We start from the raw sequence: 24,194 nt of genomic DNA on the forward strand, positions 1-24,194 counted from the left end.
CTTATCTCCTCTCTATACACTGTAACCGCCGCTTATCTCCGCTCTATACAATCTAACCGCCGCTTATCTCCGCTCTATACACTGTAACCGCCGCTTATCTCCGCTCTATACAATCTAACCGCCGCTTATCTCCTCTCTATACACTGTAACCGCCGCTTATCTCCGCTCTATACAATCTAACCGCCGCTTATCTCCACTCTATACACTGTAACCACCGCTTATCTCCGCTCTATACACTGTAACCTCCGCTTATCTCCTCTATACAATCTAACCGCCGCTTATCTCCTCTCTATACAATCTAACCTCCGCTTATCTCCGCTCTATACACTGTAACTGCCGCTTATCTCCTCTCTATACAATCTAACCGCTGCTTATCTCCGCTCTATACACTGTAACTGCCGCTTATCTCCGCTCTATACACTGTAACCTCCGCTTATCTCCGCTCTATACACTGTAACCGCCGCTTATCTCCTCTCTATACACTGTAACCACCGCTTATCTCCACTCTATAGAATCTAACCGCCGCTCATCTCCTCTATACAATCTAACCGCCGCTTATCTCCCCTCTATACAATCTAACCACCGCTTATCTCCGCTCTATACAATCTAACCGCCGCTTATCTCCGCTCTATACAATCTAACCGCCGCTTATCTCCTCTCTATACAATCTAACCACCGCTTATCTCCGCTCTATACAATCTAACCGCCGCTTATCTCCTCTCTATACAATCTAACCGCCGCTTATCTCCCCTCTATACAATCTAACCACCGCTTATCTCCGCTCTATACAATCTAACCGCCGCTTATCTCCACTCTATACAATCTAACCACCGCTTATCTCCGCTCTATACACTGTAACCACCGCTTATCTCCCCTCTATACAATCTAACCACCGCTTATCTCCCCTCTATACAATCTAACCGCCGCTCATCTCCCCTCTATACAATCTAACCACCGCTTATCTCCCCTCTATACAATCTAACCGCCGCTTATCTCCACTCTATACAATCTAACCACCGCTTATCTCCGCTCTATACACTGTAACCACCGCTTATCTCCCCTCTATACAATCTAACCACCGCTTATCTCCGCTCTATACACTGTAACCACCGCTTATCTCCCCTCTATACAATCTAACCACCGCTCATCTCCACTCTATACAATCTAACCGCCGCTTATCTCCACTCTATACAATCTAACCGCCGCTTATCTCCACTCTATGCAATCTAACCGCCGCTTATCTCCTCTCTATACAATCTAACCACCGCTTATCTCCTCTCTATACAATCTAACCACCGCTTATCTCCGCTCTATACAATCTAACCACCGCTTATCTCCTCTCTTCCTGCCGCTTATCTCCGCTCTATACAATCTAACCACCGCTTATCTCCGCTCTATACAATCTAACCACCGCTTATCTCTGCTCTATACAATCTAACCACCGCTTATCTCCTCTATACAATCTAACCGCCGCTTATCTCCTCTCTATACAATCTAACCGCCGCTTATCTCCACTCTATACAATCTAACCGCCGCTTATCTCCACTCTATACAATCTAACCACCGCTTATCTCCTCTCTTCCTGCCGCTTATCTCTGCTCTATACAATCTAACCACCGCTTATCTCCGCTCTATACACTGTAACCGCCGCTGATCTCCTCTGTCCACTCTAACCGCCACTTATCTCCGCTCGGCCCCCTCTTATCCCCGCTCGGCCCCCTCTTTTCTACGCTCGGCCCCCTCTTATCCCCGCTCGGCCCCCTCTTATCTCCGCTCGGCCCCCTCTTATCCCCGCTCGGCCCCCTCTTATCCCCGCTCGGCCCCCTCTTATCCCCGCTCGGCCCCCTCTTATCCCCGCTCGGCCCCCTCTTATCCCCGCTCGGCCCCCTCTTATCCCCGCTCGGCCCCCTCTTATCTCCGCTCGGCCCCCTCTTATCTCCGCTCGGCCCCCTCTTATCTCCGCTCGGCCCCCTCTTATCTCCGCTCGGCCCCCTCTTATCTCCGCTCGGCCCCCTCTTTTCTATGCTCGGCCCCCTCTTATCTCCGCTCGGCCCCCTCTTATCTCCGCTCGGCCCCCTCTTATCCCCGCTCGGCCCCCTCTTATCTCCGCTCGGCCCCCTCTTATCCCCGCTCGGCCCCCTCTTATCTCCGCTCGGCCCCCTCTTATCCCCGCTCGGCCCCCTCTTATCCCCGCTCGGCCCCCTCTTATCTCCGCTCGGCCCCCTCTTATCTCCGCTCGGCCCCCTCTTATCCCCGCTCGGCCCCCTCTTATCCCCGCTCGGCCCCCTCTTTTCTATGCTCGGCCCCCTCTCTTCTCCAGTCTGACCAGTCCTGGGGGTCTCCAGGCTGAGGTCAGGGTCCCTCCCACTGTGTTACTCTGGGGTGGGCCGCCCCTCGCTGCCACCCGTCACTCGCCCTCTCCTCAGCAGACTGTGCAGTTGGTCCTTCGCCCGATGCCGCTCTGCCCCATCCCCCACAGCCATTACTTCTCTCCTTTACACAAGGTCACAGCTTCCTCCGAACACTCCACGGCGCAGAAGCCACGATGCCCTCCGGAGGATTTCAGCCCATTGACGGGGGGCAGGTAAATACACGGGTGAGAAGAACGAGGGTCCGCAAGGCAAACACCTGACAACTTCTGTCTACAGCAGGTCGTGCGCTCCGGAGTCACCAAAACGCTGGTTCTGTCCGTGTTCACCGCGATCCTGGGCTCATTCCAGTTCGGATACAACATCGGAGTCATCAACGCCCCTCAAAAGGTGGGTGACCACGAAAAAAGGGGTCACACGGGGCATAGGGCGAGGTCAGGTGTACAGGACGTGGTGTGGAGCAGTGGTATGATGGGTACATGGTGTCATATATACACGGTGAGGTCAGGTGTACAGGACGTGGTGTGGAGCAGTGGTATGATGGGTACATGGTGTCATACATACACGGTGAGGTCAGGTGTACAGGACGTGGTATGGAGCAGTGGTATGATGGTACATGGTGTCATATATACACGGTGAGGTCAGGTGTACAGGACGTGGTGTGGAGCAGTGGTATGATGGGTACATAGTGTCATATATACACGGTGAGGTCAGGAGTACAGGACGTGGTGTGGAGCAGTGGTATGATGGTACATGGTGTCATACATACACGGTGAGGTCAGGTGTACAGGACGTGGTATGGAGCAGTGGTATGATGGGTACATGGTGTCATATATACACGGTGAGGTCAGGTGTACAGGACGTGGTGTGGAGCAGTGGTATGATGGTACATGGTGTCATACATACACGGTGAGGTCAGGAGTACAGGACGTGGTGTGGAGCAGTGGTATGATGGTACATGGTGTCATACATACACGGTGAGGTCAGGTGTACAGGACGTGGTGTGGAGCAGTGGTATGATGGTACATGGTGTCATATATACACGGTGAGGTCAGGTGTACAGGACGTGGTGTGGAGCAGTGGTATGATGGGTACATGGTGTCATATATACACGGTGAGGTCAGGTGTACAGGACGTGGTGTGGAGCAGTGGTATGATGGGTACATGGTGTCATACATACACGGTGAGGTCAGGTGTACAGGACGTGGTGTGGAGCAGTGGTATGATGGGTACATGGTGTCATACATACACGGTGAGGTCAGGTGTACAGGACGTGGTGTGGAGCAGTGGTATGATGGTACATGGTGTCATATATACACGGTGAGGTCAGGTGTACAGGACGTGGTGTGGAGCAGTGGTATGATGGTACATGATGTCATACATACACGGTGAGGTCAGGTGTACAGGACGTGGTGTGGAGCAGTGGTATGATGGGTACATGGTGTCATACATACACGGTGAGGTCAGGTGTACAGGACGTGGTGTGGAGCAGTGGTATGATGGTACATGGTGTCATATATACACGGTGAGGTCAGGTGTACAGAACGTGGTGTGGAGCAGTGGTATGATGGTACATGGTGTCATACATACACGGTGAGGTCAGGAGTACAGAACGTGGTGTGGAGCAGTGGTATGATGGTACATGGTGTCATACATACACGGTGAGGTCAGGTGTACAGAACGTGGTGTGGAGCAGTGGTATGATGGTACATGGTGTCATACATACACGGTGAGGTCAGGTGTACAGGACGTGGTGTGGAGCAGTGGTATGATGGTACATGGTGTCATACATACACGGTGAGGTCAGGAGTACAGGACGTGGTATGGAGCAGTGGTATGATGGTACATGGTATCATATATACACGGTGAGGTCAGGAGTACAGGACGTGGTGTGGAGCAGTGGTATGATGGTACATGGTGTCATACATACACGGTGAGGTCAGGTGTACAGGACGTGGTGTGGAGCAGTGGTATGATGGTACATGGTGTCATATATACACGGTGAGGTCAGGTGTACAGGACGTGGTGTGGAGCAGTGGTATGATGGGTACATAGTGTCATATATACACGGTGAGGTCAGGTGTACAGGACGTGGTGTGGAGCAGTGGTATGATGGGTACATAGTGTCATATATACACGGTGAGGTCAGGTGTACAGGACGTGGTGTGGAGCAGTGGTATGATGGTACATGGTGTCATACATACACGGTGAGGTCAGGTGTACAGGACGTGGTATGGAGCAGTGGTATGATGGGTACATGGTGTCATATATACACGGTGAGGTCAGGTGTACAGGACGTGGTGTGGAGCAGTGGTATGATGGTACATGGTGTCATACATACACGGTGAGGTCAGGTGTACAGGACGTGGTATGGAGCAGTGGTATGATGGTACATGGTGTCATACATACACGGTGAGGTCAGGTGTACAGGACGTGGTGTGGAGCAGTGGTATGATGGTACATGGTGTCATACATACACGGTGAGGTCAGGTGTACAGGACGTGGTGTGGAGCAGTGGTATGATGGTACATGGTGTCATACATACACGGTGAGGTCAGGTGTACAGGACGTGGTGTGGAGCAGTGGTATGATGGGTACATGGTGTCATACATACACGGTGAGGTCAGGTGTACAGGACGTGGTATGGAGCAGTGGTATGATGGGTACATGGTGTCATATATACACGGTGAGGTCAGGTGTACAGGACGTGGTGTGGAGCAGTGGTATGATGGTACATGGTGTCATACATACACGGTGAGGTCAGGTGTACAGGACGTGGTGTGGAGCAGTGGTATGATGGTACATGGTGTCATACATACACGGTGAGGTCAGGTGTACAGGACGTGGTATGGAGCAGTGGTATGATGGTACATGGTGTCATACATACACGGTGAGGTCAGGTGTACAGGACGTGGTATGGAGCAGTGGTATGATGGGTACATGATGTCATACATACACGGTGAGGTCAGGAGTACAGGACGTGGTGTGGAGCAGTGGTATGATGGTACATGGTGTCATACATACACGGTGAGGTCAGGTGTACAGGACGTGGTGTGGAGCAGTGGTATGATGGTACATGGTGTCATACATACACGGTGAGGTCAGGTGTACAGGACGTGGTGTGGAGCAGTGGTATGATGGTACATGGTGTCATATATACACGGTGAGGTCAGGTGTACAGGACGTGGTATGGAGCAGTGGTATGATGGGTACATGGTGTCATACATACACAGTGAGGTCAGGAGTACAGGACGTGGTATGGAGCAGTGGTATGATGGTACATGGTGTCATACATACACGGTGAGGTCAGGTGTACAGGACGTGGTGTGGAGCAGTGGTATGATGGTACATGGTGTCATATATACACGGTGAGGTCAGGAGTACAGGACGTGGTATGGAGCAGCGGTATGATGGTACATGGTGTCATACATACACAGTGAGGTCAGGTGTACAGGACGTGGTATGGAGCAGTGGTATGATGGGTACATGATGTCATACATACACAGTGAGGTCAGGAGTACAGGACGTGGTGTGGAGCAGTGGTATGATGGTACATGGTGTCATATATACACGGTGAGGTCAGGAGTACAGGACGTGGTGTGGAGCAGTGGTATGATGGTACATGGTGTCATATATACACGGTGAGGTCAGGTGTACAGGACGTGGTGTGGAGCAGTGGTATGATGGTACATGGTGTCATACATACACGGTGAGGTCAGGTGTACAGGACGTGGTGTGGAGCAGTGGTATGATGGTACATGATGTCATACATACACGGTGAGGTCAGGAGTACAGGACGTGGTGTGGAGCAGTGGTATGATGGGTACATGGTGTCATATATACACGGTGAGGTCAGGTGTACAGGACGTGGTATGGAGCAGTGGTATGATGGTACATGATGTCATACATACACGGTGAGGTCAGGAGTACAGGACGTGGTGTGGAGCAGTGGTATGATGGTACATGGTGTCATATATACACGGTGAGGTCAGGTGTACAGGACGTGGTATGGAGCAGTGGTATGATGGTACATGGTGTCATACATACACGGTGAGGTCAGGTGTACAGGACGTGGTGTGGAGCAGTGGTATGATGGGTACATGGTGTCATACATACACGGTGAGGTCAGGAGTACAGGACGTGGTATGGAGCAGTGGTATGATGGTACATGGTGTCATACATACACGGTGAGGTCAGGAGTACAGGACGTGGTGTGGAGCAGTGGTATGATGGGTACATGGTGTCATATATACACGGTGAGGTCAGGTGTACAGGACGTGGTATGGAGCAGTGGTATGATGGGTACATGATGTCATACATACACGGTGAGGTCAGGTGTACAGGACGTGGTGTGGAGCAGTGGTATGATGGTACATGATGTCATACATACACGGTGAGGTCAGGAGTACAGGACGTGGTGTGGAGCAGTGGTATGATGGTACATGGTGTCATATATACACGGTGAGGTCAGGTGTACAGGACGTGGTGTGGAGCAGTGGTATGATGGGTACATGGTGTCATACATACACGGTGAGGTCAGGTGTACAGGACGTGGTATGGAGCAGTGGTATGATGGGTACATGGTGTCACATACACGGTGAGGTCAGGTGTACAGGACGTGGTGTGGAGCAGTGGTATGATGGTACATGGTGTCATACATACACGGTGAGGTCAGGTGTACAGGACGTGGTGTGGAGCAGTGGTATGATGGGTACATGGTGTCATACATACACGGTGAGGTCAGGTGTACAGGACGTGGTGTGGAGCAGTGGTATGATGGGTACATGGTGTCATACATACACGGTGAGGTCAGGTGTACAGGACGTGGTATGGAGCAGTGGTATGATGGGTACATGGTGTCACATACACGGTGAGGTCAGGTGTACAGGACGTGGTGTGGAGCAGTGGTATGATGGTACATGGTGTCATACATACACGGTGAGGTCAGGTGTACAGGACGTGGTGTGGAGCAGTGGTATGTAGGGTACATGGTGTCATACATACACGGTGAGGTCAGGTGTACAGGACGTGGTGTGGAGCAGTGGTATGATGGTACATGGTGTCATACATACACGGTGAGGTCAGGTGTACAGGACGTGGTATGGAGCAGTGGTATGATGGTACATGGTGTCATACATACACGGTGAGGTCAGGAGTACAGGACGTGGTGTGGAGCAGTGGTATGATGGGTACATGGTGTCATACATACACGGTGAGGTCAGGTGTACAGGACGTGGTATGGAGCAGTGGTATGATGGTACATGGTGTCATACATACACGGTGAGGTCAGGTGTACAGGACGTGGTGTGGAGCAGTGGTATGTAGGGTACATGGTGTCATACATACACGGTGAGGTCACGTGTACAGGACGTGGTGTGGAGCAGTGGTATGATGGGTACAAGGTGTCATACATACACGGTGAGGTCACGTGTACAGGACGTGGTATGGAGCAGTGGTATGATGGTACATGGTGTCATACATACACGGTGAGGTCAGGTGTACAGGACGTGGTGTGGAGCAGTGGTATGATGGGTACATGGTGTCATATATACACGGTGAGGTCACGTGTACAGGACGTGGTATGGAGCAGTGGTATGATGGTACATGGTGTCATACATACACGGTGAGGTCAGGTGTACAGGACGTGGTGTGGAGCAGTGGTATGATGGTACATGGTGTCATACATACACGGTGAGGTCAGTAGTACAGGACGTGGTATGGAGCAGTGGTATGATGGGTACATGGTGTCATACATACACGGTGAGGTCAGGTGTACAGGACGTGGTATGGAGCAGTGGTATGATGGGTACATGGTGTCATACATACACGGTGAGGTCAGGTGTACAGGACGTGGTATGGAGCAGTGGTATGATGGGTACATGGTGTCATACATACACGGTGAGGTCAGGTGTACAGGACGTGGTGTGGAGCAGTGGTATGATGGTACATGGTGTCATACATACACGGTGAGGTCAGGTGTACAGGACGTGGTATGGAGCAGTGGTATGATGGTACATGGTGTCATACATACACGGTGAGGTCAGGTGTACAGGACGTGGTATGGAGCAGTGGTATGATGGGTACATGATGTCATACATACACGGTGAGGTCAGGAGTACAGGACGTGGTGTGGAGCAGTGGTATGTAGGGTACATGGTGTCATACATACACGGTGAGGTCACGTGTACAGGACGTGGTATGGAGCAGTGGTATGATGGTACATGGTGTCATACATACACGGTGAGGTCAGGAGTACAGGACGTGGTATGGAGCAGTGGTATGATGGGTACATGGTGTCATACATACACGGTGAGGTCAGGTGTACAGGACGTGGTATGGAGCAGTGGTATGATGGTACATGGTGTCATACATACACGGTGAGGTCAGGTGTACAGGACGTGGTGTGGAGCAGTGGTATGATGGTACATGATGTCATACATACACGGTGAGGTCAGGTGTACAGGACGTGGTATGGAGCAGTGGTATGATGGTACATGGTGTCATATATACACGGTGAGGTCAGGTGTACAGGACGTGGTATGGAGCAGTGGTATGATGGGTACATGATGTCATACATACACGGTGAGGTCAGGTGTACAGGACGTGGTGTGGAGCAGTGGTATGATGGGTACATGGTGTCATACATACACAGTGAGGTCAGGTGTACAGGACGTGGTGTGGAGCAGTGGTATGATGGTACATGGTGTCATACATACACGGTGAGGTCAGGTGTACAGGACGTGGTATGGAGCAGTGGTATGATGGTACATGGTGTCATACATACACGGTGAGGTCAGGTGTACAGGACGTGGTATGGAGCAGTGGTATGATGGGTACATGATGTCATACATACACGGTGAGGTCAGGAGTACAGGACGTGGTGTGGAGCAGTGGTATGTAGGGTACATGGTGTCATACATACACGGTGAGGTCACGTGTACAGGACGTGGTATGGAGCAGTGGTATGATGGTACATGGTGTCATATATACACGGTGAGGTCAGGAGTACAGGACGTGGTGTGGAGCAGTGGTATGATGGTACATGATGTCATACATACACGGTGAGGTCAGGTGTACAGGACGTGGTGTGGAGCAGTGGTATGATGGGTACATGGTGTCATACATACACAGTGAGGTCAGGTGTACAGGACGTGGTGTGGAGCAGTGGTATGATGGGTACATGGTGTCATACATACACGGTGAGGTCAGGTGTACAGGACGTGGTGTGGAGCAGTGGTATGATGGTACATGGTGTCATATATACACGGTGAGGTCAGGTGTACAGGACGTGGTGTGGAGCAGTGGTATGATGGGTACATGGTGTCATACATACACGGTGAGGTCAGGTGTACAGGACGTGGTGTGGAGCAGTGGTATGATGGTACATGGTGTCATATATACACGGTGAGGTCAGGTGTACAGGACGTGGTGTGGAGCAGTGGTATGATGGGTACATGGTGTCATACATACACAGTGAGGTCAGGTGTACAGGACGTGGTGTGGAGCAGTGGTATGATGGTACATGGTGTCATATATACACGGTGAGGTCAGGTGTACAGGACGTGGTGTGGAGCAGTGGTATGATGGTACATGGTGTCACATACACGGTGAGGTCAGGTGTACAGGACGTGGTGTGGAGCAGTGGTATGATGGTACATGGTGTCATACATACACGGTGAGGTCAGGTGTACAGGACGTGGTGTGGAGCAGTGGTATGATGGTACATGGTGTCATACATACACGGTGAGGTCAGGTGTACAGGACGTGGTGTGGAGCAGTGGTATGATGGTACATGGTGTCATATATACACGGTGAGGTCAGGTGTACAGGACGTGGTGTGGAGCAGTGGTATGATGGTACATGGTGTCACATACACGGTGAGGTCAGGTGTACAGGACGTGGTATGGAGCAGTGGTATGATGGTACATGGTGTCATACATACACGGTGAGGTCAGGAGTACAGGACGTGGTATGGAGCAGTGGTATGATGGGTACATGGTGTCATACATACACGGTGAGGTCAGGTGTACAGGACGTGGTGTGGAGCAGTGATATGATGGTACATGGTGTCATATATACACGGTGAGGTCAGGTGTACAGGACCTGGTGTGGAGCAGTGGTATGATGGTACATGGTGTCATACATACACGGTGAGGTCAGGAGTACAGGACGTGGTGTGGAGCAGTGGTATGATGGGTACATGGTGTCATACATACACGGTGAGGTCAGGTGTACAGGACGTGGTGTGGAGCAGTGGTATGATGGGTACATGGTGTCATACATACACGGTGAGGTCAGGTGTACAGGACGTGGTGTGGAGCAGTGGTATGATGGTACATGGTGTCATACATACACGGTGAGGTCAGGTGTACAGGACGTGGTATGGAGCAGTGGTATGATGGGTACATGGTGTCATACATACACGGTGAGGTCAGGTGTACAGGACGTGGTATGGAGCAGTGGTATGATGGTACATGGTGTCATATATACACGGTGAGGTCAGGTGTACAGGACGTGGTATGGAGCAGTGGTATGATGGTACATGATGTCATACATACACGGTGAGGTCAGGTGTACAGGACGTGGTGTGGAGCAGTGGTATGATGGTACATGGTGTCATACATACACGGTGAGGTCAGGTGTACAGGACGTGGTATGGAGCAGTGGTATAATGGTACATGGTGTCATATATACACGGTGAGGTCAGGTGTACAGGACGTGGTGTGGAGCAGTGGTATGATGGGTACATGGTGTCATACATACACGGTGAGGTCAGGTGTACAGGACGTGGTGTGGAGCAGTGGTATGATGGGTACATGGTGTCATACATACACGGTGAGGTCAGGTGTACAGGACGTGGTGTGGAGCAGTGGTATGATGGGTACATGGTGTCATACATACACGGTGAGGTCAGGTGTACAGGACGTGGTGTGGAGCAGTGGTATGATGGTACATGGTGTCATACATACACGGTGAGGTCAGGTGTACAGGACGTGGTATGGAGCAGTGGTATGATGGGTACATGGTGTCATACATACACGGTGAGGTCAGGTGTACAGGACGTGGTATGGAGCAGTGGTATGATGGTACATGGTGTCATATATACACGGTGAGGTCAGGTGTACAGGACGTGGTATGGAGCAGTGGTATGATGGTACATGATGTCATACATACACGGTGAGGTCAGGTGTACAGGACGTGGTGTGGAGCAGTGGTATGATGGTACATGGTGTCATACATACACGGTGAGGTCAGGTGTACAGGACGTGGTGTGGAGCAGTGGTATGATGGGTACATGGTGTCATACATACACGGTGAGGTCAGGTGTACAGGACGTGGTGTGGAGCAGTGGTATGATGGGTACATGGTGTCATACATACACGGTGAGGTCAGGTGTACAGGACGTGGTGTGGAGCAGTGGTATGATGGTACATGGTGTCATACATACACGGTGAGGTCAGGAGTACAGGACGTGGTGTGGAGCAGTGGTATGATGGGTACATGGTGTCATACATACACGGTGAGGTCAGGTGTACAGGACGTGGTGTGGAGCAGTGGTATGATGGGTACATGGTGTCATACATACACGGTGAGGTCAGGTGTACAGGACGTGGTGTGGAGCAGTGGTATGATGGTACATGGTGTCATACATACACGGTGAGGTCAGGTGTACAGGACGTGGTATGGAGCAGTGGTATGATGGGTACATGGTGTCATACATACACGGTGAGGTCAGGTGTACAGGACGTGGTATGGAGCAGTGGTATGATGGTACATGGTGTCATATATACACGGTGAGGTCAGGTGTACAGGACGTGGTATGGAGCAGTGGTATGATGGTACATGATGTCATACATACACGGTGAGGTCAGGTGTACAGGACGTGGTGTGGAGCAGTGGTATGATGGTACATGGTGTCATACATACACGGTGAGGTCAGGTGTACAGGACGTGGTATGGAGCAGTGGTATAATGGTACATGGTGTCATATATACACGGTGAGGTCAGGTGTACAGGACGTGGTGTGGAGCAGTGGTATGATGGGTACATGGTGTCATACATACACGGTGAGGTCAGGTGTACAGGACGTGGTGTGGAGCAGTGGTATGATGGTACATGGTGTCATACATACACGGTGAGGTCAGGTGTACAGGACGTGGTGTGGAGCAGTGGTATGATGGGTACATGGTGTCATACATACACGGTGAGGTCAGGTGTACAGGACGTGGTGTGGAGCAGTGGTATGATGGTACATGGTGTCATACATACACGGTGAGGTCAGGTGTACAGGACGTGGTATGGAGCAGTGGTATGATGGTACATGGTGTCATACATACACGGTGAGGTCAGGTGTACAGGACGTGGTATGGAGCAGTGGTGTGATGGTACATGGTGTCATATATACACGGTGAGGTCAGGTGTACAGGACGTGGTGTGGAGCAGTGGTATGATGGTACATGGTGTCATACATACACGGTGAGGTCAGGAGTACAGGACGTGGTATGGAGCAGTGGTATGATGGTACATGGTGTCATATATACACGGTGAGGTCAGGTGTACAGGACGTGGTATGGAGCAGTGGTATGATGGTACATGGTGTCATACATACACGGTGAGGTCAGGAGTACAGGACGTGGTGTGGAGCAGTGGTATGATGGTACATGGTGTCATATATACACGGTGAGGTCAGGTGTACAGGACGTGGTATGGAGCAGTGGTATGATGGTACATGGTGTCATACATACACGGTGAGGTCAGGAGTACAGGACGTGGTGTGGAGCAGTGATATGATGGTACATGGTGTCATATATACACGGTGAGGTCAGGTGTACAGGACGTGGTGTGGAGCAGTGGTATGATGGGTACATGGTGTCATACATACACGGTGAGGTCACGTGTACAGGACGTGGTGTGGAGCAGTGGTATGATGGTACATGGTGTCATACATACACGGTGAGGTCAGGAGTACAGGACGTGGTGTGGAGCAGTGGTATGATGGTACATGGTGTCATACATACACGGTGAGGTCACGTGTACAGGACGTGGTGTGGAGCAGTGGTATGATGGTACATGGTGTCATACATACACGGTGAGGTCAGGAGTACAGGACGTGGTATGGAGCAGTGGTATGATGGGTACATGGTGTCACATACACGGTGAGGTCAGGTGTACAGGACGTGGTATGGAGCAGTGATATGATGGTACATGGTGTCATATATACACGGTGAGGTCAGGAGTACAGGACGTGGTGTGGAGCAGTGGTATGATGGTACATGGTGTCATATATACACGGTGAGGTCAGGTGTACAGGACGTGGTATGGAGCAGTGGTATGATGGTACATGGTGTCATATATACACGGTGAGGTCAGGAGTACAGGACGTGGTATGGAGCAGTGGTATGATGGTACATGGTGTCATACATACACGGTGAGGTCAGGTGTACAGGACGTGGTGTGGAGCAGTGGTATGATGGTACATGGTGTCACATACACGGTGAGGTCAGGTGTACAGGACGTGGTGTGGAGCAGTGGTATGATGGTACATGGTGTCATACATACACGGTGAGTTCAGGAGTACAGGACATGGTGTGGAGCAGTGGTATGATGGGTACATGGTGTCATACATACACGGTGAGGTCAGGTGTACAGGACGTGGTGTGGAGCAGTGGTATGATGGTACATGGTGTCATACATACACGGTGAGGTCAGGTGTACAGGACGTGGTGTGGAGCAGTGGTATGATGGTACATGGTGTCATATATACACGGTGAGGTCAGGTGTACAGGACGTGGTGTGGAGCAGTGGTATGATGGTACATGGTGTCACATACACGGTGAGGTCAGGTGTACAGGACGTGGTATGGAGCAGTGGTATGATGGTACATGGTGTCATACATACACGGTGAGGTCAGGTGTACAGGACGTGGTGTGGAGCAGTGGTATGATGGGTACATGGTGTCATACATACACGGTGAGGTCAGGAGTACAGGACGTGGTATGGAGCAGTGGTATGATGGGTACATGGTGTCATACATACACGGTGAGGTCAGGTGTACAGGACGTGGTGTGGAGCAGTGGTATGATGGTACATGGTGTCACATACACGGTGAGGTCAGGTGTACAGGACGTGGTATGGAGCAGTGGTATGATGGTACATGGTGTCATACATACACGGTGAGGTCAGGTGTACAGGACGTGGTGTGGAGCAGTGGTATGATGGGTACATGGTGTCATATATACACGGTGAGGTCAGGAGTACAGGACGTGGTATGGAGCAGTGGTATGATGGGTACATGGTGTCATACATACACGGTGAGGTCAGGTGTACAGGACGTGGTGTGGAGCAGTGGTATGATGGTACATGATGTCATACATACACGGTGAGGTCAGGAGTACAGGACGTGGTGTGGAGCAGTGGTATGATGGTACATGATGTCATACATACAAGGTGAGGTCAGGTGTACAGGACGTGGTGTGGAGCAGTGGTATGATGGGTACATGGTGTCATACATACACGGTGAGGTCAGGTGTACAGGACGTGGTATGGAGCAGTGGTATTATGGTACATGGTGTCATATATACACGGTGAGGTCAGGTGTACAGGACGTGGTGTGGAGCAGTGGTATGATGGGTACATGGTGTCATACATACACGGTGAGGTCACGTGTACAGGACGTGGTGTGGAGCAGTGGTATGATGGTACATGGTGTCATACATACACGGTGAGGTCAGGAGTACAGGACGTGGTGTGGAGCAGTGGTATGATGGTACATGGTGTCATATATACACGGTGAGGTCAGGTGTACAGGACGTGGTGTGGAGCAGTGGTATGATGGGTACATGGTGTCATATATACACGGTGAGGTCAGGTGTACAGGACGTGGTATGGAGCAGTGGTATGATGGGTACATGGTGTCATACATACACGGTGAGGTCAGGTGTACAGGACGTGGTGTGGAGCAGTGGTATGATGGGTACATGGTGTCATACATACACGGTGAGGTCAGGTGTACAAGACGTGGTGTGGAGCAGTGGTATGATGGGTACATGGTGTCATATATACACGGTGAGGTCAGGTGTACAGGACGTGGTATGGAGCAGTGGTATGATGGGTACATGGTGTCATACATACACGGTGAGGTCAGGTGTACAGGACGTGGTGTGGAGCAGTGGTATGATGGGTACATGGTGTCATACATACACGGTGAGGTCAGGTGTACAGGACGTGGTGTGGAGCAGTGGTATGATGGTACATGGTGTCATATATACACGGTGAGGTCAGGAGTACAGGACGTGGTGTGGAGCAGTGGTATGATGGTACATGGTGTCATACATACACGGTGAGGTCAGGTGTACAGGACGTGGTGTGGAGCAGTGGTATGATTGGTACATGGTGTCATATATACACGGTGAGGTCAGGTGTACAGGACGTGGTATGGAGCAGTGGTATGATGGTACATGGTGTCATACATACACGGTGAGGTCAGGAGTACAGGACGTGGTATGGAGCAGTGGTATGATGGTACATGGTGTCATACATACACGGTGAGGTCAGGTGTACAGGACGTGGTGTGGAGCAGTGGTATGATGGGTACATGGTGTCATATATACACGGTGAGGTCAGGTGTACAGGACGTGGTATGGAGCAGTGGTATGATGGGTACATGGTGTCATACATACACGGTGAGGTCAGGTGTACAGGACGTGGTGTGGAGCAGTGGTATGATGGGTACATGGTGTCATACATACACGGTGAGGTCAGGTGTACAGGACGTGGTGTGGAGCAGTGGTATGATGGTACATGATGTCATACATACACGGTGAGGTCAGGTGTACAGGACGTGGTGTGGAGCAGTGGTATGATGGTACATGATGTCATACATACACGGTGAGGTCAGGTGTACAGGACGTGGTATGGAGCAGTGGTATGATGGGTACATGGTGTCATACATACACGGTGAGGTCAGGTGTACAGGACGTGGTATGGAGCAGTGGTATGATGGTACATGATGTCATACATACACGGTGAGGTCAGGTGTACAGGACGTGGTATGGAGCAGTGGTATGATGGTACATGATGTCATACATACACGGTGAGGTCAGGTGTACAGGACGTGGTGTGGAGCAGTGGTATGATGGGTACATGGTGTCATACATACACGGTGAGGTCAGGTGTACAGGACGTGGTGTGGAGCAGTGGTATGATGGGTACATGGTGTCATACATACACGGTGAGGTCAGGTGTACAGGACGTGGTATGGAGCAGTGGTATGATGGTACATGATGTCATACATACACGGTGAGGTCAGGTGTACAGGACGTGGTATGGAGCAGTGGTATGATGGGTACATGGTGTCATACATACACGGTGAGGTCAGGTGTACAGGACGTGGTGTGGAGCAGTGGTATGATGGGTACATGGTGTCATATATACACGGTGAGGTCAGGTGTACAGGACGTGGTGTGGAGCAGTGGTATGATGGTACATGGTACATACACGGTGAGGTCAGGAGTACAGGACGTGGTGTGGAGCAGTGGTATGATGGGTACATGGTGTCATATATACACGGTGAGGTCAGGTGTACAGGACGTGGTGTGGAGCAGTGGTATGATGGGTACATGGTGTCATATATACACGGTGAGGTCAGGTGTACAGGACGTGGTATGGAGCAGTGGTATGATGGGTACATGATGTCATACATACACGGTGAGGTCAGGAGTACAGGACGTGGTGTGGAGCAGTGGTATGATGGGTACATGGTGTCATACATACACGGTGAGGTCAGGTGTACAGGACGTGGTGTGGAGCAGTGGTATGATGGGTACATGGTGTCATATATACACGGTGAGGTCAGGTGTACAGGACGTGGTGTGGAGCAGTGGTATGATGGTACATGGTACATACACGGTGAGGTCAGGAGTACAGGACGTGGTGTGGAGCAGTGGTATGATGGGTACATGGTGTCATATATACACGGTGAGGTCAGGTGTACAGGACGTGGTGTGGAGCAGTGGTATGATGGTACATGGTGTCATACATACACGGTGAGGTCAGGTGTACAGGACGTGGTGTGGAGCAGTGGTATGATGGTACATGGTGTCATACATACACGGTGAGGTCAGGTGTACAGGACGTGGTATGGAGCAGTGGTATGATGGTACATGGTGTCATACATACACGGTGAGGTCAGGTGTACAGGACGTGGTGTGGAGCAGTGGTATGATGGGTACATGGTGTCATACATACACGGTGAGGTCAGGTGTACAGGACGTGGTGTGGAGCAGTGGTATGATGGTACATGGTGTCATACATACACGGTGAGGTCAGGAGTACAGGACGTGGTATGGAGCAGTGGTATGATGGGTACATGGTGTCATATATACACGGTGAGGTCAGGTGTACAGTACGTGGTATGGAGCAGTGGTATGATGGGTACATGATGTCATACATACACGGTGAGGTCAGGAGTACAGGACGTGGTGTGGAGCAGTGGTATGATGGGTACATGGTGTCATATATACACGGTGAGGTCAGGTGTACAGGACGTGGTGTGGAGCAGTGGTATGATGGTACATGGTGTCATACATACACGGTGAGGTCAGGTGTACAGGACGTGGTGTGGAGCAGTGGTATGATGGTACATGGTGTCATATATACACGGTGAGGTCAGGTGTACAGGACGTGGTATGGAGCAGTGGTATGATGGTACATGGTGTCATACATACACTGAGGTCAGGTGTACAGGACGTGGTATGGAGCAGTGGTATGATGGTACATGGTGTCATACATACACGGTGAGGTCAGGTGTACAGGACGTGGTGTGGAGCAGTGGTATGATGGGTACATGGTGTCATACATACACGGTGAGGTCAGGTGTACAGGACGTGGTGTGGAGCAGTGGTATGATGGGTACATGGTGTCATATATACACGGTGAGGTCAGGTGTACAGGACGTGGTGTGGAGCAGTGGTATGATGGTACATGGTACATACACGGTGAGGTCAGGAGTACAGGACGTGGTGTGGAGCAGTGGTATGATGGGTACATGGTGTCATATATACACGGTGAGGTCAGGTGTACAGGACGTGGTGTGGAGCAGTGGTATGATGGTACATGGTGTCATACATACACGGTGAGGTCAGGTGTACAGGACGTGGTGTGGAGCAGTGGTATGATGGTACATGGTGTCATACATACACGGTGAGGTCAGGTGTACAGGACGTGGTGTGGAGCAGTGGTATGATGGGTACATGGTGTCATACATACACGGTGAGGTCAGGTGTACAGGACGTGGTGTGGAGCAGTGGTATGATGGTACATGGTGTCATACATACACGGTGAGGTCAGGAGTACAGGACGTGGTATGGAGCAGTGGTATGATGGGTACATGGTGTCATATATACACGGTGAGGTCAGGTGTACAGTACGTGGTATGGAGCAGTGGTATGATGGGTACATGATGTCATACATACACGGTGAGGTCAGGAGTACAGGACGTGGTGTGGAGCAGTGGTATGATGGGTACATGGTGTCATATATACACGGTGAGGTCAGGTGTACAGGACGTGGTGTGGAGCAGTGGTATGATGGTACATGGTGTCATACATACACGGTGAGGTCAGGTGTACAGGACGTGGTGTGGAGCAGTGGTATGATGGTACATGGTGTCATATATACACGGTGAGGTCAGGTGTACAGGACGTGGTATGGAGCAGTGGTATGATGGTACATGGTGTCATACATACACGGTGAGGTCAGGTGTACAGGACGTGGTGTGGAGCAGTGGTATGATGGGTACATGGTGTCATACATACACGGTGAGGTCAGGTGTACAGGACGTGGTGTGGAGCAGTGGTATGATGGTACATGGTGTCATACATACACGGTGAGGTCAGGAGTACAGGACGTGGTGTGGAGCAGTGGTATGATGGGTACATGGTGTCATACATACACGGTGAGGTCAGGTGTACAGGACGTGGTATGGAGCAGTGGTATGATGGTACATGGTGTCATACATACACGGTGAGGTCAGGAGTACAGGACGTGGTGTGGAGCAGTGGTATGATGGGTACATGGTGTCATACATACACGGTGAGGTCAGGTGTACAGGACGTGGTATGGAGCAGTGGTATGATGGTACATGGTGTCATACATACACGGTGAGGTCAGGAGTACAGGACGTGGTGTGGAGCAGTGGTATGATGGGTACATGGTGTCATATATACACGGTGAGGTCAGGTGTACAGGACGTGGTATGGAGCAGTGGTATGATGGTACATGGTGTCATACATACACGGTGAGGTCAGGTGTACAGGACGTGGTGTGGAGCAGTGGTATGATGGTACATGGTGTCATATATACACGGTGAGGTCAGGTGTACAGGACGTGGTATGGAGCAGTGGTATGATGGTACATGGTGTCATACATACACGGTGAGGTCAGGTGTACAGGACGTGGTGTGGAGCAGTGGTATGATGGGTACATGGTGTCATACATACACGGTGAGGTCAGGTGTACAGGACGTGGTGTGGAGCAGTGGTATGATGGTACATGGTGTCATATATACACGGTGAGGTCAGGTGTACAGGACGTGGTATGGAGCAGTGGTATGATGGTACATGGTGTCATACATACACGGTGAGGTCAGGTGTACAGGACGTGGTGTGGAGCAGTGGTATGATGGGTACATGGTGTCATACATACACGGTGAGGTCAGGAGTACAGGACGTGGTATGGAGCAGTGGTATGATGGGTACATGGTGTCATACATACACGGTGAGGTCAGGTGTACAGGACGTGGTGTGGAGCAGTGGTATGATGGGTACATGGTGTCATACATACACGGTGAGGTCAGGTGTACAGGACGTGGTATGGAGCAGTGGTATGATGGTACATGGTGTCATATATACACGGTGAGGTCAGGAGTACAGGACGTGGTGTGGAGCAGTGGTATGATGGTACATGGTGTCATATATACACGGTGAGGTCAGGAGTACAGGACGTGGTGTGGAGCAGTGGTATGATGGTACATGGTGTCATACATACACGGTGAGGTCAGGTGTACAGGACGTGGTGTGGAGCAGTGGTATGATGGTACCTGGTGTCATACATACACGGTGAGGTCAGGAGTACAGGACGTGGTGTGGAGCAGTGGTATGATGGTACATGGTGTCATACATACACGGTGAGGTCAGGAGTACAGGACGTGGTGTGGAGCAGTGGTATGATGGGTACATGGTGTCATACATACACGGTGAGGTCAGGTGTACAGGACGTGGTATGGAGCAGTGGTATGATGGTACATGGTGTCATACATACACGGTGAGGTCAGGAGTACAGGACGTGGTGTGGAGCAGTGGTATGATGGGTACATGGTGTCATACATACACGGTGAGGTCAGGTGTACAGGACGTGGTATGGAGCAGTGGTATGATGGTACATGGTGTCATATATACACGGTGAGGTCAGGTGTACAGGACGTGGTGTGGAGCAGTGGTATGATGGTACATGGTGTCATACATACACGGTGAGGTCAGGTGTACAGGACGTGGTATGGAGCAGTGGTATGATGGGTACATGGTGTCATACATACACGGTGAGGTCAGGTGTACAGGACGTGGTATGGAGCAGTGGTATGATGGTACATGGTGTCATATATACACGGTGAGGTCAGGTGTACAGGACGTGGTGTGGAGCAGTGGTATGATGGGTACATGGTGTCATACATACACGGTGAGGTCAGGTGTACAGGACGTGGTATGGAGCAGTGGTATGATGGTACATGGTGTCATATATACACGGTGAGGTCAGGTGTACAGGACGTGGTGTGGAGCAGTGGTATGATGGGTACATGGTGTCATACATACACGGTGAGGTCAGGTGTACAGGACGTGGTGTGGAGCAGTGGTATGATGGTACATGGTGTCATATATACACGGTGAGGTCAGGTGTACAGGACGTGGTGTGGAGCAGTGGTATGATGGGTACATGGTGTCATATATACACGGTGAGGTCAGGAGTACAGGACGTGGTGTGGAGCAGTGGTATGATGGTACATGATGTCATACATACACGGTGAGGTCAGGTGTACAGGACGTGGTATGGAGCAGTGGTATTATGGTACATGGTGTCATATATACACGGTGAGGTCAGGTGTACAGGACGTGGTGTGGAGCAGTGGTATGATGGGTACATGGTGTCATACATACACGGTGAGGTCAGGTGTACAGGACGTGGTATGGAGCAGTGGTATGATGGTACATGGTGTCATATATACACGGTGAGGTCAGGTGTACAGGACGTGGTGTGGAGCAGTGGTATGATGGGTACATGGTGTCATATATACACGGTGAGGTCAGGTGTACAGGACGTGGTATGGAGCAGTGGTATGATGGGTACATGGTGTCATATATACACGGTGAGGTCAGGTGTACAGGACGTGGTGTGGAGCAGTGGTATGATGGGTACATGGTGTCATACATACACGGTGAGGTCAGGTGTACAGGACGTGGTGTGGAGCAGTGGTATGATGGGTACATGGTGTCATATATACACGGTGAGGTCAGGAGTACAGGACGTGGTATGGAGCAGTGGTATGATGGGTACATGGTGTCATATATACACGGTGAGGTCAGGTGTACAGGACGTGGTGTGGAGCAGTGGTATGATGGTACATGGTGTCATACATACACGGTGAGGTCAGGTGTACAGGACGTGGTATGGAGCAGTGGTATGATGGTACATGGTGTCATACATACACGGTGAGGTCAGGTGTACAGGACGTGGTGTGGAGCAGTGGTATGATGGTACATGGTGTCATACATACACGGTGAGGTCAGGTGTACAGGACGTGGTATGGAGCAGTGGTATGATGGTACATGGTGTCATATATACACGGTGAGGTCAGGTGTACAGGACGTGGTGTGGAGCAGTGGTATGATGGTACATGGTGTCATATATACACGGTGAGGTCAGGTGTACAGGACGTGGTGTGGAGCAGTGGTATGATGGTACATGGTGTCATACATACACGGTGAGGTCAGGAGTACAGGACGTGGTATGGAGCAGTGGTATGATGGTACATGGTGTCATACATACACGGTGAGGTCAGGTGTACAGGACGTGATGTGGAGCAGTGGTAAGATGGGTACATGGTGTCATACATACACGGTGAGGTCAGGAGTACAGGACGTGGTGTGGAGCAGTGGTATGATGGGTACATGGTGTCATACATACACGGTGAGGTCAGGTGTACAGGACGTGGTGTGGAGCAGTGGTATGATGGTACATGGTGTCATACATACACGGTGAGGTCAGGTGTACAGGACGTGGTGTGGAGCAGTGGTATGATGGTACATGGTGTCATACATACACGGTGAGGTCAGGTGTACAGGACGTGGTGTGGAGCAGTGGTATGATGGTACATGGTGTCATACATACACGGTGAGGTCAGGTGTACAGGACGTGGTGTGGAGCAGTGGTATGATGGTACATGGTGTCATATATACACGGTGAGGTCAGGAGTACAGGACGTGGTGTGGAGCAGTGGTATGATGGTACATGGTGTCATACATACACGGTGAGGTCAGGTGTACAGGACGTGGTGTGGAGCAGTGGTATGATGGGTACATGGTGTCATACATACACGGTGAGGTCAGGTGTACAGGACGTGGTGTGGAGCAGTGGTATGATGGTACATGGTGTCATACATACACGGTGAGGTCAGGTGTACAGGACGTGGTGTGGAGCAGTGGTATGATGGGTACATGATGTCATACATACACGGTGAGGTCAGGTGTACAGGACGTGGTATGGAGCAGTGGTATGATGGTACATGGTGTCATATATACACGGTGAGGTCAGGTGTACAGGACGTGGTATGGAGCAGTGGTATGATGGTACATGGTGTCATACATACACGGTGAGGTCAGGTGTACAGGACGTGGTGTGGAGCAGTGGTATGATGGTACATGGTGTCATACATACACGGTGAGGTCAGGTGTACAGGACGTGGTGTGGAGCAGTGGTATGATGGGTACATGGTGTCATACATACACGGTGAGGTCAGGTGTACAGGACGTGGTATGGAGCAGTGGTATGATGGGTACATGGTGTCATATATACACGGTGAGGTCAGGTGTACAGGACGTGGTGTGGAGCAGTGGTATGATGGTACATGGTGTCATACATACACGGTGAGGTCAGGAGTACAGGACGTGGTGTGGAGCAGTGGTATGATGGTACATGGTGTCATATATACACGGTGAGGTCAGGTGTACAGGACGTGGTGTGGAGCAGAGGTATGATGGTACATGGTGTCATACATACACGGTGAGGTCAGGTGTACAGGACGTGGTGTGGAGCAGTGGTATGATGGTACATGGTGTCATGTACACACGGTGAGGTCAGGTGTACAGGACGTGGTGTGGAGCAGTGGTATGATGGTACATGGTGTCATGTATACACGGTGAGGTCAGGTGTACAGGACGTGGTGTGGAGCAGTGGTATGATGGTACATGGTGTCATACATACACGGTGAGGTCAGGTGTACAGGACGTGGTGTGGAGCAGTGGTATGATGGTACATGGTGTCATACATACACGGTGAGGTCAGGAGTACAGGACGTGGTGTGGAGCAGTGGTATGATGGTACATGGTGTCATATATACACGGTGAGGTCAGGTGTACAGGACGTGGTATGGAGCAGTGGTATGATGGTACATGGTGTCATATATACACGGTGAGGTCAGGTGTACAGGACGTGGTATGGAGCAGTGGTATGATGGTACATGGTGTCATACATACACGGTGAGGTCAGGAGTACAGG

At 51.0% G+C, this 24,194-nt stretch overlaps 1 protein-coding gene across 1 annotated transcript in view; it reads left to right on the plus strand.

Annotated features, from left to right (window-relative positions):
* The first annotated feature begins 2,415 nt into the window (after positions 1-2,415).
* Positions 2,416-24,194, plus strand: part of SLC2A4 (solute carrier family 2 member 4) — a 241,825-nt gene continuing 220,046 nt past the window's right edge. Inside the window, exons 1-2 of the mRNA XM_069767638.1 lie at positions 2,416-2,584; positions 2,649-2,759. Of these exons, the coding sequence (XP_069623739.1) occupies positions 2,546-2,584; positions 2,649-2,759 (150 nt within the window). The 5' untranslated portion in view covers positions 2,416-2,545. The remainder of the gene's footprint in view (positions 2,585-2,648; positions 2,760-24,194) is intronic.

Source organism: Ranitomeya imitator, chromosome 4, assembly GCF_032444005.1.
Source record: "Ranitomeya imitator isolate aRanImi1 chromosome 4, aRanImi1.pri, whole genome shotgun sequence".
Classification (NCBI taxonomy): domain Eukaryota; kingdom Metazoa; phylum Chordata; class Amphibia; order Anura; family Dendrobatidae; genus Ranitomeya; species Ranitomeya imitator.